This window comes from Lactuca virosa, chromosome 5 (genome assembly GCF_052849685.1).
Source record: "Lactuca virosa cultivar CGN04683 chromosome 5, Lactuca_virosa_CGN04683_v6, whole genome shotgun sequence".
NCBI classification, from domain to species: Eukaryota; Viridiplantae; Streptophyta; class Magnoliopsida; order Asterales; family Asteraceae; genus Lactuca; species Lactuca virosa.
This window is the reverse complement of record NC_136430.1, coordinates 377,187,017-377,205,785: the sequence shown is the minus strand read 5'-3', so window position 1 is coordinate 377,205,785 and position 18,769 is coordinate 377,187,017. Positions and strand designations below refer to the sequence as shown.

At 34.6% G+C, this 18,769-nt stretch overlaps 1 protein-coding gene across 1 annotated transcript; it reads right to left on the bottom strand.

Annotated features, from left to right (window-relative positions):
- Positions 1 to 3,707: 3,707 nt before the first annotated feature.
- LOC145116800 (uncharacterized) lies at positions 3,708 to 4,698 on the bottom strand. Its single transcript, XM_079053114.1, has 2 exons — positions 4,515 to 4,698; positions 3,708 to 4,238 (listed from the first exon to the last, which is right to left on the bottom strand). The coding sequence occupies exons 1-2, from the start codon at positions 4,540 to 4,542 to the stop codon at positions 3,931 to 3,933; spliced, it is 336 nt and encodes a 111-aa protein (XP_078909240.1). The 5' UTR covers positions 4,543 to 4,698; the 3' UTR covers positions 3,708 to 3,930.
- Positions 4,699 to 18,769: the final 14,071 nt, after the last annotated feature.

The window sequence follows — 18,769 nt, the reverse complement described above, 5'->3', positions numbered from 1 at the left end:
ATTCATAAGTAGTTAATGACCACAATTCTATTACCACCAAATTTTTTAATGACCACTTAGTGAGCCGTTAGTGACGACGATGATAGTATTGTCATTAAATTTAAAGTAAACAATTACTCAAACCGCAAAACCGCATGTAAACCGCATAAACCGCCCGCACCAAACCGCACTACAGAATACGGTTTTGAACGTTCGCGGTGCGGTTTACGGTTTCTAAATAACTCAAACCGCATGTGCGGTGCGGTTTGCGGTTTTGGCTCTAAACCGCACCGCGCACACCCCTAATATCTTGTATTGTGCATTGGGTACTTACGCCTCAGCTCTGGGATTTTTTTGATGGATGGAACTTGAGAGGAGAGGGAGGAGAATGGAACACAAAGAAATGGAAGAAAAGTACTAATGAAGTGTGAAATGGAATCAAACCTTTTTTTGTTTTCCCCTTCTTATACGCTCAAAAATGAGTCGATGAAAGACATATAATTTGTTTTCCCCTTCTTCCATTTCACACTTTAAATTAACTTGAGAACAAGGTGTTAGCTTATGAATTTCATCACTTTCTTTAGTTAAATATAACAAGGCAAAATGGATATAGATAGATGCAAATTATATGATTACCTTTATTAATGTTTATGTAAGTGTTAGTAAAAAATCTCGATTAGGTTCCGATTAATCTTCGATTAATTCTTAAGCACTACCCGACCAACTAATAGGCACCTAGCGGTTAATCCATGCCTATACAATGAGCGGAACAGTAGCAAAAGATGAAATTTTAACACTTTGAAGAACTTTCATCTCAATGGAAACTATTTGAATAATAATTAATGTTGGATTAATCATATTAACCTATTTTGCTATGATATTAGTGGTACTTACGAACTTCGTTTTAATATTAGTCATATTTAATTTTTTAAAATTCAATGAATTAGCAATTTAGGATCCCTAATTAATCATTGTCTACTTCACCGACTGGCTAACGTCGAACGTTTTTTACAACCTTGGTTTGTATAGATTTTCAAATAAATCACTATTTTTTCATTAAACTCCGCCTATTAGAATTTTTTTTGTTAAAATTGTGTTTTAGCTGGTTGCTCTTGTTTTAGTGCTCTTGTTGACAAAATTGCAAAAATGGTCCCTGTGGTTGGCAAATTTATGTGCTTTCGGTCCAAAATGAAATGTTGGTGCACAACTGATCCAAATTTGGATATCTTGTGTAGTTTTGGTCCTTATGGTTATCATTTTTTGTGGTTTTGGTCCATACCCTATCTAAAATGACGATTATGCCCTTAAATGATTGTTTTTTTAATTTAGTTCCTATTATTTTAATTAAAAAAACCAAAAAACCTACCCCACCTCTCTTAAGTAACACCCCACCCCCACCCTCTCTCCCTCTCTCTCTCTCTCTAATGTTGTTAAAGACCTATCACTGGCCTTCAACCCACTGCCTCCACCATCGTCGACCATTGCTACCTCAAAAACTTCAATCAACCATCGTCACCACATCTTCCTTCCTCAATAGATTCGTATCCATAAAAATCCATATCATATCAGGTGTTGTGGTGGGACATGATTGGGGCACAACTGTCGCTCGGCATCTAGTCTTTTCCGGCCAGATAGAGTCAAGGGAATCATTTCTCTCGGTATTCCATTGTTCTCTAGATCCCCAAGCATGTAGAGTGTAGCCTGATTTTTTGTGCATCTTATTGGTTTCACAACATAAACAATGAAAGATCAAACCCATTTCGTAATCAACGAGAAAGGGAGTGGCAGAAAGCCGCCCTTGTTTATCTATTCGAGCCACCATAATCAGTCGCCATCTCCATCACCGTTATCATAAATAACACCACCACCTGTTAAATCTGCATCACAAAAAAAAATCCCACCTACCCCACCCTAAAAAATTGAATTCAGTCAAACCCCACTCCCACCAATCAAATTTGTTCCTCACCGTCTCTCTCTTCGTGCCAAAGGTTTAGCACGTCTCCGGTGGCGACCCCCCTAGCGAGGGCTAGGGGCGGTGTTCTAGCGAGGTTGGCGACGCTGGCGAGGCAAATGGCGAGTGCCACTCCGCTTATTCTAATTGTGGGAGAAGACAACCGGTTAACATCTTCTCCCCAAATCAAACTGAAATTCGATACTAGACCACACCATACCAAATCAAGAACAAACCTGGAACCTGCAACAAATATCAAAACCTGAGAATCTTTCCAGGTAAAAAAACTTAGCCCCCTCTAAATCCAAAATCGAAAATAATCAGCCCCCGTCGAGAAGGCGTGACAAACACAGGTGGTTGGGGAGATTGTCGACGATGGTTTTCTAGTTCACTGGTGGTGAAAAACGTTGGAGCTTCTAGAGCTCTTTCTCAGCCGGTGATGGGAGGGAAGAGAGATAGCTCCAACGAGATATGGGTTTCAGGTCTGAGAAAGAGAGGCATCTGGTGGGGGATAACGGTGGAGAAGATGGAGATGGTCGGAGAAGGATGGTGATGGGGGCGAACGTTGATGGCAGGAGGAGGTCAGGTGGAGGTGTTCTTGATGGTATGTGTTTGTGTGTGTTTTAAAGAAGTAGCAACAGACGAAGGGGGGAGAGAGAGCGAGCAAGAGAGAGGGCCCTTCTTTTAGAGTAAATTATCTTTTTTTTATATAATAAATAATAAATGAACTAAAAGAAAAGGAAAACGGAATTCAGGAGGGGTATAAAAGTCTTTTCAGGTGTAAAGGGACCAAAATCACTAAAAAAATCCAATTTTGGCCAATGGTGCACCAACATTTCATTTTGGACCAAAAGCACATAAATTTGCCAACCACAGGATCACTTTTACAATTTTGTCGCTCTTGTTTTAGTCTCTTGTTTAGTCTCTTATAACAGTGAGTTTATTTTTTGTTGACTTGGTCAAACAACCCACCCCTTCTTTCCAATCCCCTTCAAGAGTCTCTAGTTTCTTAAAATAAAGATGAAAATGATGACAGTTGTACCGATGATTAATTATGAGATTTGTTATTATTTTATTTCTTACATGTGTAGAATATACACACCATAAATATTGTAAGTTTACATATGTGACCTTAGCTCTCTCACATATTTGGCCTAGTTGAACACGATATGTGGATGAAGTGACGATGAATGTAAGTTTGTGTGGAACATGACCGAAAGCTAAAAGAATTTAAGGAAAACTGGAACTTGTTTAAGTTTCTTGATGCATATGCATGCAATAAGCCAATAAACAAGAGCTTTCTTTGTAGACTCAACTCTTACTAGTTTAGTTAATTTAAACAAGAAACAATAATGGAGTCGTAACCACTTCAATGCAAGAAAAGGAAAACGGATTTGGCAATACCAAGTTTCATTTTGTTTTTTTATTTCCATGTCAGCAAGACCCCCCAGAAAAAACACACACACACACTTATATTTCAACCTTTGGGGTATTAACACAAAAATAAAAAGAATGGCTTCTCCGAAGTTTGTGTAAAACCTAGAGCGTTTCGTACAATTAACCTTGTTATAATATATATAATCATTTCTTGTATCTTGTAATGCTATTTTTTATTCTATATAGACTATTGAGCTTTTGCTGGTTCATCAAGGCAAAATGGATATCAATGGATTAAAAAAAATAGACTCGAAAAATTTATAAAAAAGATAACTAGCAAAACGTTAGAAAATACAAACAACAAACAAAAATTACAAAGGAATAACAAAAGAGAGAATAATACCACAATAATCAATTTAAGCTAGGTTTTTTTAGCTTCATTCTTAACCCAAACATACCACTTGATGAATCCTCATATCAATATAGACACCAATTCTACTACACAGAATTTGACCAAAAGTCAAGCCTAATTGATATGCAAAATCATTTTACAAATGCAAACAATTAACAAATTTCAATTTCAGGGGAAAAACAGTCATAATTTGGTAGTAGATAAATTAATCTCAATCTTGATGATTATGACTCCTTGCAGATGTAATTTTTTCTAACTTTCTTCCAATGGTGGCTCGAAATCCATCTTCCTTTTTAGGTGGGGAAACGAAATAATCATATTCTTTCTTGGGATGAATCGTTTCAACAAGCGCCTCAAATCCTTCTTTTGCTCGATCAAAAATACTCTGACCTTTAAATTCGCTGATTGGAGTGCTCACCTCGATGGTATCTTCTCCTCCTCTCACATGACTTTCTTTACGATAACGAGGTGAAGTTTCTTTTATTCTTCCTGCTCTTACTTCCACCTTCAGGTTACTCACTGCCATATGCCATTACATCAAACAAAAACAAATGGATAATATCAGCATTTCATCGAACACCTGGAGTGAGTGCTCCAAATTACAAATTCAGACTCCAAACAAAAGAATGATCATCCGTGTATATTGTGTACAGGCAATTCAACGACAGAAACTGAATTTCGTTCTGATATCGGGTTATAAAAGTTATCTAATGATGTTGATGGAAAATCGAAGCATCAGCGATTCAGCATGCAGGATTAATTTATAAAATAAAAAAAGACAGGATGTATGAGTACCTGGCGATCCATTTTCTGATTCAGCCATTGAAGATATATATCGAAGCTTATTAAGAAGACATTGAAGATGAGATTGTTTGATTTAGGGTTCTGAAAATGAGTTCGAAAAAACATTGTTTTTCGCTGAATCAAAGGGTCGTCGTAAATTCTTCTCATCTTTTACAACCAACCAAATCAAACTGATACCAGCCTCTCGCATAATTGTGAACCCTGACAAAGAATTGAATAAAACAAAAAGATCGGATTCTTAAAAAAAATTAAATAAATAAATAACTTTGGATAAGTTAAGGATAATCACTTAAAAGGGTAAAATATTTTTTTTATGTATATATTTGGTAATTGAGTTTATTTTCTGTCCATATTTGTCTCTACAACTTGTTAACTATATACATTCATTTTTTATGATCGATTACTCCAGGTTAGCCGGAAAAAATGACTTAATAGGATAATATATTTCTCATTTTGTACACATTTAGTCTTTATTATTTTTGTACACATTTAGTCCTTAATATTTTTTTGTTTCAAAATAAGTCATTTTTGCTTTTTGTACTCATTCAGTACTTATGATTGATTTTGTTTAGGTTTTTCTCACAACATCTTACGTGAGACAATCATTGATGAGGTGTTTGGGCTATTGATGCTTATGTCCATCGCGATCTCGACTGCTTGGTTGCGTAGGTCCTGTGGTTTGGGTTAGGTCTTGTGTTCTGAACGTCGTAACTTCTTTATACGATATCATATTTTAACGATCTTTATATTCACTTGTTTATTTTTTGAGTCTACTACAACTTTCGTTAATATTACTCCCATTAAAATGTAATATATTTTTACTTACGATTTTATAAAAAAAAACATCCATACATGCATTCATAAAGATGTAATGATATAAAGATCGTAAATATATATATATATATATATATATATATATATATATATATATATATATATATATATATATTAACGGGAGTAATCTAAATGAAAGTTGTAGTATACTAAAATATGAACGCATGGATATAAAGATTGTTAAAATCCGAGATCGTATGAATAAGTTATGATGTTCAGAACACATGACCTAAGCAATCAAATAGTCGAGATCACGATGAACATAAACTTCAAAATCCCCAAACACCTCATTAATGATTGTCTCATGTAAAATGTCGTCAGAAAAACCTTAAGAATTTATTCATAAGTACTGAATGAGTACAAAAACAAAAATAACTTATTTTGCAATATATATATATATATATATATATATATATATATATATATAGGTAGGTTCAAATGTTTTTCACATCTATTGTGTGCTAGAATACACCAATACGAATTTAGTATTAATTATATGTATATTAAATGTTATCCATACTTATAACTCATTTTTATGGAAACTAATTAAATTTGTCATTAATGTCAACAATAATATTCTTTCAGAATGAATTCATATCTAGAAGAATGAGAGTGTATTCAAGTAGAATACACTCTCGTTCTTCATATTTCATGCAATTTTATTGTATTTTAAGTGAGTGAGTTCTGAAACAAAATACGAACTTATATATAAAAACCTAGATGCGAATTCATTCTGAAAGAATGTTATTGCTGACATTAATGACAGATTTAATTAGTTTCCATAAAAAGAGAATTATAATTATGGATATCATTTAATATATATATATATATATATATATATATATATATATATATATATAATTATGGAAATCATTTAATATCTATATTTATTTAATTAAATAATTAAATAATTTACTAAATTTCTATTGGTACATTCTAGCACACAATAAATGTATGAAACAAAATAACCTAGCCCTATATATATATATATATATATATATATATATATATTAAAGACTAAATGTGTACATAAATATTAAGGACTAAATGTGTACAAAGTGGAAAATATATTACCCTATTAAGTCATTTTTACCGGCTAACCTGGAGTAGTCGGTCATAAGGACTGAATGTATACAGTTTAACAAGTTGAAGGGGTAAATGTGGACAAAAAAAAAACTCAGTGACCAAATGTGTACAAATCGAAAAAATATACTACCCTTTTAATTCATTATCCCTATTTATAAATACTTAAGTAGAAAAGATGATTATTTAAATAAATAAGGTTTATAATATATATAAATGAAAATTTAAAGTTTTTTGGTATATAGTTATAATAATTTAAAATAATACAAATATAAAATAAAATTCAAAAATATAAGGATCATACCTATAAACTTTATATAAATTGAAAGGTATGGCTATCAATAACTATTCATGTCCATAGGCATCTTTGAAAGGTATGCGACATAGGTAATCGCATAGGGCTCATATTATCAAGGGGTCTAAATTTTATTTTGCATAAACGTGTGTGTGTGTGTGTGTATATATATATATATATATATATATATATATATATATATGTGTGTGTGTGTGTATGTGTGTGTGTGTTTAAGTTTAATGTACCGGTATGAGTTTTGATGGAAAAAAAACAACGATGTTAAAATACAAAGTGAAGCCTAATCGCTAGAAGATAATGAGCTTGGTGAATTTGAGTTTTAGGTATCAATAAATATTTGGTATCAAATACTATATACGTTAAACTTGGTCAGCAAAAACTTACAACCAAATGATATGCTTTGATCTCGATGTTTCTATTAAAGAGGTGAATATCTTGATTGGTTTCTTCGAAGAGTTTAGAGAAACAAGGTTCTCTAACGCGATTGATGACATCAAGGAACTATCGATTGAAATGAATATTGATCCGATATTCCCTCAAAAGTGTCTCGTTCAAAAGTGTCTTCGAAGATGTCGTACTTTTAACTAAGGAGAATTTTAAAGTTAATTACTTTTTATATATTGTTAATCAAACAGGAGCTTCTCTTAAAACAAGATATGAACAATAAGTTGAAATGTATTTTTTTCATAGATTTCATAAACATCTACCCTTGTAAAAGGTTAAGATGTTCTTTATGGGTAGTCGTTTGAATTTCCTTAAGTTTGTTTTGGGTAGCTTGGGTGTATATTACATGCATATGTTTAAGATGCCTATATGAGTGTGTTAAAGTTTGAAGGCTTGAGGAGCTCAGTTCTTCTGGGATATCCTCATAAAAGGGATATTAGTTGGGTGAAATTAGATGTTATTCTTAATTCCAGACAGAATCGTGGGTTAGTTTGTGGTCTAGAGGCGTTTAACACTTTAACGGTATGATTTTGTATAAGTGAAAGTATCAGCTGTTTAATCAGCATAACTGTTTATGGGCTAGGTTGATTGAAGGTTTGTATGGTAGGAAAGGTGGCTTTGGTTTGGGTCTGCATTCCAAGGTTGGTATTAGGGTTTGGTCTAATATAGTTGGTTCTGTTAATCATTTACATGATGGTGTTGTTATTCTTTTAGCTTTGATGCATAGATTTTTAAGGGATGGAGCTACTTACACGGTTTTGGAATGATATTTGGTATGGGGATATTTTGTTATAGTTTTGTGTTCTTAAATTGTACAAACTTTTGAATAGTCATCATCGGATGGTTATAGATTGTTGGAGCTCTCATGGTTGGAGCTTTTCCTAGCGTCGACCTATTAGAGGATGAGATGAATCCTTTCAACTCTTAGTTTTGGATCCCGTTCAATTGTAGTCGAGACCCGACGTGTAGGGGTGGATACTAAATCCTTGTGGTAGTTTTATAGTGCATTATGCTAGATTTCATATTAATGATAGTAAGTTCCATATCATTGGTAATATTATTCGGTGGAATATGTATATTCCAATAAAGTTTAATATATTTACTTGGAGAGCCATGTTTAACCGCCTTCCTACACAATATAATCTTGATAGATGTGGTGTTGATATGAAATCTCTTCTTTCTCTAGTTTGCAATGATGATCTTGAAGAGGTTAGTCACTTATTTTTCAAGTGCTTTTTGGCGAAGGAGGTGTGGACTTGGATGGCTGGTTGGTGGCCATCATTGTCCCCGAGTTTTATTGTGTATTTGATATAATTCACTTGATTGATGGTTATTTGGTTGCTTAGTTGGATCGGTTGATTTTGCATTCGGTTTTCATAACAACTATTTGGATTCTCTAGACATATGCGTGTTAGAAAAATAATTGGTGAATTAAAACCAATCACCAAATTTTGAGAGGTTGAATGTTGTATAATAAAAAATCGATGTTTAATTTTCGGTTATAATTTCTAACTAAGAATGATATTAAATATAATGTCGGTTATGAATTCTGTTTTAATGTCATTTTAATTGTTTTGTTGGTTATGGGTTGTAGTATAAATACAACCATGTGGGACACAAAAAAGAAAGGATCCAAACTCTCTTATTCTCTAGTTCATCTTCTTTTTCTTGTTGTATCTAAGGTTTAATCCAAGCCTATTGAGGGTTCAGGTGGTGTAGAAAAACCATTTCCACTTGTTGTATCATGGGAAACACACACCTGGTAGCGGACAAATATGTTTTAAGAACACTGTATTAAACAAAGGCCTCAACAATTTCTATTTTCTTGTTTTTTTTCATACATTTCCGTAATATACTTCCTACACTCTTAAAACAATTTCTTTTGTACGAAACAAACTAGAACTCAGAAACAATGTTTCTTGTTTTTTTTTTCTAGTTATTGGGGGTTTTCACGGAAAAAAATAGTTTTCCTGCTCAGCTTTGGTAAAAACAGCTTCAATTTTATATAAACATCTTTAGAAAATCAGTAAACAACTTGATTTTACTGAAAACAACATTAACTTCTGTAAAACAACCCCGAAAACTGAATATACAACTTGGTTTTACTGAAAAACAACACAATATAAATAGGTTTGCTGAAAAACAACATCATTTTTCAGGAAAAACATATATTTTTAACAACTTTATGGAACACGAATTTAGCTTTGTGAAAAACAAATTTATTTTTCTGAAAACAGCCTCAAAGAAAATTTCAGAATTTAGAATTTATAAAATAAAAGAATAATTTCAGATTCCAATTACTAGAAGTACAATCAGAGAACAAGTTTTTCGATTTCAAATATCAGTCTTTATATTTCAGTTTTTCAGATTTCATAAAGAGATTTCAGAAAAAGACTTTTAATTTAAGATTTAATATCAATGTTTTTGAATCAATTTTCCGAAACATAGTATCAGATTTACATAAGAATTGTTTATCAGATTTTTGTATCAGTATGTATCAGTACTTTTGCATCAGATTTTTGAAATCAGATTCCTAAATCATTTTTGTATCTATTTAACCATCAGATATTGCATCAGAATTATTTCTTCATCAGAAATTTATGCATTAGAATCCTTGTTTTAGAATTTAGTTTCGATTTCTTCTTTCAGATTTTCTACATCTGATTTTCAGCATCAGATATTGTATCAGTTTTATGTATCAGAATATATGATTTAAGAAGTTTAGCAAAGTATCATATCTCAATCAGAATTTGTATATGAAATCATTTTAAACATCGGAATTATTTATTTTAGAATTTAATATTAGAAATCTGCTTCAGAAACATAAGATTAGATTTGCCTAGGATTGTGTATCCGGTTTTTATCATCAATCAGTTTTACACATCAGTTTTTCAAAAACAAAAAGACCAATATCAGTTTTTGAAATCAGAATTTTTCATCATTTTTCTACATCAAAAATCAAGTTTCAGAATTTCTACATCATATTTCATGAAAGTTTTCAAAAGCAAATAATCTGATTTTCAAAATTTTAGTTTTCAGTCTACAGAACTTCACACATAATTTTCTGATTTCAGAATTTCAGAAATTTTGAAGTATATTTCTGAAACTGATTATAGATTTTGTAACGCCCGTAGATCCGGGCTAGTCAATTTAGAGACGATAAGCATCAAAAATGACTTTTTTGATGGAAGATTATTTAGAAGGATTAATCTTAACTAAGTTGTAGTATATGTTACAAGGATGCCGTACATATAAAGAACGCCGAAATCCGAGTTATAACGAAGAAGTTATGACCTGTCGAAGTTTCGCGACAGAACCGGCACGACACAGCGCGACGTAAATAGTGAATTTACGTTAGAGCGATATTTGGCCTTAGCGATCTAAATGAAAGTCGTATAATACGTTAAACCGAGAGCGTGAATAAAAAGAACGTCTAAATCTGACTTCGTATGAGGAAGTTATGATTTTTCGAAGTTTCAGCATTAGCAGTATGCAGCCCGAAACTCGAGATTGAGGTCGAGCGATATTTAGCCAAAACTTTCTAAATGAGAATTGAAGATATCGTCGTTAGTAGTCCAACGGTAAAAAGACAGACGAAAACGGAGTTCAGATGAAGGAGTTATGAATTTCGAACGGAGTTTTCCTGTCCCGGCCTACTAAAAATAATATATTAAAATTAAAGTCAAAATTAGCCAACGGAGTCTAAACGAAAGTTGTAGAGCATAATCTCACCTACGCGTGGATATAAAGAACGTCGAAAACGGAGTTCGTATACGAAAGTTATGAATTTCTGAAGTTCGGGGCGCGAAACCCCAAAACTGTCAGAGTTCACGACGTGAATACAGTGTTCACGACGTGAACTCAGTATTTATGACTTCTGGAGCCTGACAGACGCAAGTGGCGATGACGCACCTGATGACTATTGAATTCACGACGTGAGAACTTAAAATTCACGACGTGAGAGTTGAAAAATGACCCTATAAATAGAAATCGAGGGTCAGCCGATTTTGGTTGCTCTATCTCTTCTCTCCCACTCCCGATACCCTCTCTAATCCCTATTTTAACCCCCTGAAGCCCCGGTATCATCCCGAGACCCGAAGTAAGTCCTAAAGCCCGAAGATCCCAAGAAGAAAAGAGTTTCCGAGCCGAAGCTCTGTCTGCTAGAAGCCCGGTGTGTGAAGATCTTCTAGTTTCACCGAAGAAATACTACTCTTAGAGCCGTAGTGCTTCCCGATCATCTTCTGATCAAGTGAGTGTGTAGTTACTTTCTTCTAACACATAGATATGAAGTATTTGCTATGAAATACGTGCTATGTGTTTATACATTGTTTGTTTACTTGAGATGGATGCTGAATGAATGTTTTATACGAGTTTTTAAATAGTTTTAAACTGTATATGTAATGTATATCTACAAATATGTTGGGTAGAACATGGGTGGATGAAATATTTGGTGTGTGATGAAATAAGGTGATGATAGATAAGTGATGAAATACGAGTCCAGGCGATGTTGTGGCTGCGTATTCATGCGATGATATTCTAACCCTTATTATGAATTACGAGTCCAGGCGATGTTGTGGCTGCGTATTCATGCGATGATAGTCTAACCCTTATTATGATTTACGAGTCCAGGCGATGTTGTGGCTGCGTAATCATGCGATGATACCCTAACCCTTACTAGACACATATTGAGGGAGTGATCCGCGAATTAGTATTGTCTATGCGATGTAGGCGATGATCCTTAGGAAAAGTTCTTAGGAACAAACATATAAGGAAATAAGATGTAAGGAGATGAGAGGTAAACATGATATGGAAGATGACCCTTAGGATAATATCTTTAGGGAAGATTAAACGAAGATAATGAGGATGGGTAGTTGGGTTGATTGTTTGATGATTGAAAATAATAATTATATTATTGTGGGTTGAAAACCCTATATGCTCACCAGGCTCCCAAGCCTGACCCACTCAGTTTTCTTTGCATTACAGGTTATGGCACGAGAGCATAAGTTGGCTGACATAACGAGAGATTTTGGATTATAGGCCAATAATTATGAATAACTGTTGTAAGGTCTATTTTATACTGTTTATGCTTTTGGTCTGTATCGGAACATGACATCCCGAGATTTTATTATTTAATGAAAATATGTTCTCCTTGAGAAATGTTTTGATAAATGGTTATCATATTTTGTTTTTGGGACAAATTCCGCAACTGTTTTCTTTAAAAGATTACTCTGATTTAAAAAAAAAACAAAGCAAAAACAAACCGTCTTTTCTGGCCGAGAAATTGGGGATGTCACAGTTGGTATTAGAGCATTAGTTTAAGCGAACTACGAATTTGTAGGAAATTTCTAGACTTAAACTTAGAATGCTAAGTAATGATCGTGAGGAGTGTGTCTAAAATATTTTAGGTAGTACACCTAAATTGACACGAGCACTTGTTTATTTTAGGAAAGATGCCTAAAATGCCTTTATGTGCTAAATGATATATGCTATTATTTGTTCGGATCTATGGTCTGTTGCCGACCGGATCTGGAAATTTTATGTGCTCAGGTTTCTAAACGTCTAATTACGATATTAGAACTGGCATGTAATTTTTCGAAGTAATGAGGAGGAATATGCGCCTAAACCTTCCTCTATCTATATTCTCGTCTCGATACATCGAACGACCGCTTTGGTGTGCAGAACATTATGGTGAAGACTCGTAGAGAATTGAGTAAATGGAGGAAATGAAAGGCTTATGATAGTGAATGACACCTATCGGAAGATATCGTAAGAGTGGTATCTTGCCTTTAGAATATGTCTGATAAAATGACGGAACGTTAGAGGAGTACGGTACGTCTGAAGTACACCTTCGATTGGCAGGATGATGGAAAGATTGGTGTAATTCTTGAGGTTGTCTCATCACCCGGTATTTCCATCACCAATCGAGTTGAAGTAGAATTGATGATTGAAGATACGCAATGAAGAAGTCCTAGTAGAGTCTAGGGAAATTATTTATGATTATTTGGACACATTCGTATGTGTTAAATTGTTTTGTGATTTTAGGACTTGGGGACTGCGAGACAATACTTGGGACGAGTATGAGTAGGTGTGAAAGGTAGTAGATGCATATACTACCAGAAGCACAGGACTCACGCTTGGATCAGGGAAAGTCACAAGGTTACCAAGAAGCTAGTGATTGGTCTCGTTTTATTCAAGTATGTCGTTACCATTGTTTCGGTAGTGACTAAGAAGATGATTGATATTCTGACCCTAGCGGTCATATCAAATTGAGTCCGACTACGATGAGTTTGTTACGTGGTTCATAGAACCAAGTTCGAGGTAGCATCTGACTCAAGTCAAAAGATTGAAATCAATGCGATCGATAGCATCGCGCTCGTTGTTAAGGAAGCTTGTAGCTAGAAATGCTACATGTAAAAATGTGATTATATCACATTAGAATATGAAGGAAGGCATATTCCATTCTGGAATTTGACTCTAAGAGACTTGAGTCTAAGCGTTGCATCATACGATGAGAGGTCATTAGAACACGACCCATTGGTCTGTTACAATAGATAAAGGAAAGTACTTATTCTAAGAAGAAGAAGGAGTCCTCAGTAAGGATTTATTTTGTAACTTGAAGGTTACGATTGAAAGTCCAACATAGTACGAAGAGCAGATGCAGGATTGAGCACTACCTGCTATCGAGAAGTCCAAGAGTTAGATACTCTTTCGAGGAAACATAGAACTTACAGTTATTACCTAGGATGAAGAGATAACGTATGGAATCATTATACAAGTCCTATTTCGTTGATGATTCCGGGACGTAATCATCCTAAGGGGGAGATAATTGTAACGCCCGTAGATCCGGGCTAGTCAATTTAGAGACGATAAGCATCAAAAATGACTTTTTTATGGAAGATTATTTAGGAGTAATCTTAACTAAGTTGTATTATATGTTACAAGGATTCCGTACATATAAAGAACGCCGAAATCCGAGTTATAACGAAGAAGTTATGACCTGTCGAAGTTTCGCGACAGAACCGGCACGACACACCGCGACGTAAATAATGAATTTATGTTAGAGCGATATTTGGCCTTAGCGATCTAAATGAAAGTAGTAGAATACGTTAAACCGAGAGCGTGCATAAAAAGAACGTCTAAATCTGACTTCGTATGAGGAAGTTATGATTTTTCGAAGTTTCAGCATTAGCAGTATGCAGCCCGAAACTCGAGATTGAGGTCGAGCGATATTTAGCCAAAACTTTCTAAATGAGAATTGAAGATCTCATCATTAGTAGTCCAACGGTAAAAAGACAGACGAAAACGGAGTTCATATGAAGGAGTTATGAATTCCGAACGGAGTTTTCCTGTCCCGGCCTACTAAAAATAATATAATAAAATTAAAGTGAAAATTAGCCATTTGAGTCTAAATGAGAGTTGTAGAGCATAATCTCACCTATGCATGGATATAAAGAACGTCGAAAACGGAGTTCGTATGCGAAAGTTATGAATTTCTGAAGTTCGGGGCGCGAAACCCCAAAACTGTCAGAGTTCACGACGTGAATACAGTGTTCACGACGTGAACTCAGTATTTATGACTTCTGGAGCCTGACAGACGCAAGTGGCGATGACGCACCTGATGACTATTAAATTCACGACGTGAGAACTTAAAATTCACGACGTGAGAGCTGAAAAATGACCCTATAAATAGAAATCGAGGGTCAGCCGATTTTGGTTGCTCTATCTCTTCTCTCCCACTCCCGATACCCTCTCTAAGCCCTATTTTAACCCCCTGAAGCCCCGCTATCATCCCAAGACCCGAAGCAAGTCCCGAAGCCCGAAGATCCCGAGAAGAAAAGAGTTTCCGAGCTGAAGCTCTGCCTGCGAGAAGCCCGGTGTGTGAAGATCTTCTAGTTTCACCGAAGAAATACTACTCTTAGAGCCGTAGTGCTGCCCGATCATCTTCTGATCAAGTGAGTGTGTAGTTACTTTCTTCTAACACATAGATATGAAGTATTTGCTATGAAATACGTGCTATGTGTTTATACATTGTTTGTTTACTTGAGATGGATGCTGAATGAATGTTTTATACGAGTTTTTAAATAGTTTTAAACTGTATATGTAATGTATATCTACAAATATGTTGGGTAGAACATGGGTAGATGAAATAGTTGGTGTGTGATGAAATAAGGTGATGATAGATAGGTGATGAAATACGAGTCCAGGCGATGTTGTGGCTGCGTATTCATGCGATGATATTCTAACCCTTATTATGAATTACGAGTCCAGGCGATGTTGTGGCTGCGTATTCATGCGATGATAGTCTAACCCTTATTATGATTTACGAGTCCAGGCGATGTTGTGGCTGCGTAATCACGCGATGATACCCTAACACTTACTAGACACATATTGAGGGAGTGATCCCCGAATTAGTATTGTCTATGCGATGTAGGCGATGATCCTTAGGAAAAGTTCTTAGGAACAAACATATAAGGAAATAAGATGTAAGGAGATGAGAGGTAAACATGATATGAGAGATGACCCTTAGGATAATATCTTTAGGGGAGATTAAACGAAGATAATGGGGATGGGTAATTGGGTTGATTGTTTAATGATTGAAAATAATAATTATATTATTGTGGGTTGAAAACCCTATATGCTCACCAGACTCCCAAGCCTGACCCACTCAGTTTTCTTTGCATTACAGGTTATGGCACGAGAGCATAAGTTGGCTGACATAACGAGAGATTTTGGATTATAGGCCAATAGTTATGAATAACTGTTGTAAGGTCTATTTTATACTGTTTATGCTTTTGATCTGTATCGGAACATGACATCCCGAGATTTTATTATTTAATGAAAATATGTTCTCCTTGAGAAATGTTTTGATAAATGGTTATCATATTTTGTTTTTGGGACAAATTCCGCAACTGTTTTCTTTAAAAGATTACTCTGATTTAAAAAAAAACAAAGCAAAAACAAACCGGTCTTTTCTGGCCGAGAAATTGGAGATGTCACAGATTTTGATAATATTTTTGGCTATTTTATTTCTATTGAATTTTGTCCAAGAAAGAGGCAAAAAAAAGTTTCTAGAAATTGTAATTCTAAACATTTACATTTAGTGTTTAAACGATTTCAGAAATGACACCACACGATGCGGGTTTGATTTCCAAAGTGAACTCTATGGATCCTAACTCTACTGAGTGGTGGATTGATATGGGTGCTACCCGTCATGTATGTTGAAAGAGGGAGTGGTTCAAGAACTTTAAATTTGTGCATATCTACTGTTTCTATCCATGTCGAGGCAGGAAATTACTCTTGAAATTATGATTCTAAACACTTAAATTTGGTGTTTAAAATATTCCAGAAATGGTATCACCTAGAAAAGAGCTAACACTTAATGATGTGTTGTATGTTCTAGAGATTAGGAAGAACTTAATCTTTGAATGATTGTTGAACAAGCATAAGTTTTGCTTGCTGTTTGAGTCAAATAAGTTTGTATTAAACATAAAGGGTATGTTTATGGGCAAAGGCTATTCGGATGGTGGAATACTTAAATTCCATGTAATAACTAATAAGCCTAATATCAATGACATGAATAACCCTTCTTCTAATGTGTGTCATGCTAGACTTAGACGTGTTGATTTAGACACATTAAGGTGGTTAATCAAAATTTAACACAATATTTACATTCATATAGACTCAAATATAAATGCAACACTTATTTTAATTAAAGTTACATGACACTCACCCCAGTCCATTGAAAGGACAATTGAACCCCTTAGATTAGTTCATATAGATGTGTGTGTTAGGAAATTGAATCCATCTAAAGGTACCAGATAGTAGTTTATCACTTTTATTGAAGATTTCACTAAAGTATATTATGTATTTTTACTTAAATGTAAAGATGAAAGGATAGACAAGTTGAAAATGTATAAAAGTGAAATTGAGGATCAACTCAACAAAAAGATTAAAGTATTAAGAATTAATTGTGGAGGTGAATATGTATCACCATTAAAATAATTTTGTGCAAATCATGGTATAATCCATGAGATTATTGCACCTTGTTTGCCACAACAAAATGGCATCACGGAAAGGAAAAACCATATCATAGAGGAATTGATGAATAACATGGGTTGCCACCCTCAATGTGGGGGAAAGTGGTGTTATAAACTAATTACGTTTTAAATAAGGTACCCCAAAAAGAAAAAGGATAACGCACCATCGAGTTAATGTCGGGTTTAAAACCATCTTACAAATACATTCAAATATGGGGGTATCTCGAAAAGGTTGTTATACCTACCCCAAGGTTGTAAACACTACACCCAAGTTTGTTGATTGCATTTTTATAGTTATGCACAAAACAATAGTGTTTTATTTCTTGTAATTAACTCTAAAATATCAGATAGTTACAAAGGCACAATAATGGAGTCAAGAACATCACTCATTAAAGTTGTGTTTTGTGTATTAATAAAGCCAATATAAATGCTAACAAAAAATTTGTTTGAATCTTCTCATCAAGAAGAATTAGAGGAATAAATTTAGCCTCAACGGAGTAAAAGGGCACGAGTTGAGAAATCATTTGGGGATGATTTCTACACGTATATTATTGAAAGATAGCCTAGAACTTTCAAAAAGGAATTCACTTCCTCTTAAAGACCTCAATGAAAAGAGACAATTAAAAATTCACTTCCTCTTAAAGACCTCAATGAAAAGAAACAATTAAAAGTGAAATGAATTCTATCTTGCATGGGAGCTTGTAGATTTACATCCATGACGCAAACCACTAGGCTATAAAATGGATTTTCAAGAGGAAAATTAAAACAGATAGATCCAAAGAACATGTGAATTGGTTTGAACAAAATTACATGTGGTTTCAATGGAACTATATACCAATTCCTTGTTTGGAAATTTAGAATCAAATGATACTTCTTTAGTTAAAGTGCTATTTCCATTAAATCTAATAATATTATTTGCAATTCACCAAAACAATATAATTTTTTAATGAATATTGTAACGCTCGACTCTGGATTTGCTTCGTTGCTCGGGGCTGCGGCCCAATCATCAGTTGTCATAAGGTTTAGGGCCTTGGGAAAGGAAGAATTTGGCCCAATTCGGATGCGGGTGTCATAGTATAAGTGATCCAAGTGTTCGGTTATGTCTTCGGAAGCCAAGGGTGCAATCGTAATTGGATATCTCGATCTTTTATGGATTTTGGGTTTTGTTCGGAGGTTTTAAGGTCTGGGTGTGTTTTCAGGAGCGTAGGGCTTCTCGCCACCTTTTCGTGGATATAAGTTTCGTTGGAAACGGACCTAGGATGATGAAGTTATGGTATTTTGAAGTTATTGGCAGAATTACCCCTGGATAGAAAAACTTGCATTTCGGTCCCATACATTCAAGGTGGCATGCGCGTGCTTGGTTGGGTACGCCCAACGTATAAGGCTAAGTGGTCGCGGGTGGTTTGTGAGTACGTCAGGCATACTAAGGGGTACGCGGGCGTACTGCCTTCCGAGCAAAACCCTAAATTCGGGGTTCCTACCCTATATAAGCAGCATTATACCACCCCTTTGGTTATTTTAAGTCAGCCACCACC

What these genes read in the sequence shown, in the direction of transcription:
- LOC145116800 (XM_079053114.1), bottom strand. Translation starts at nt 4,542, where the DNA reads ATGGCTGAATCAGAAAATGGATCGCCAG. An exon ending in ATCAGAAAATGGATCGCCAG is followed by an intron (nt 4,239 to 4,514) that starts GTACTCATACAT and finishes GGCATATGGCAG; the next exon opens with TGAGTAACCTGAAGGTGGAA.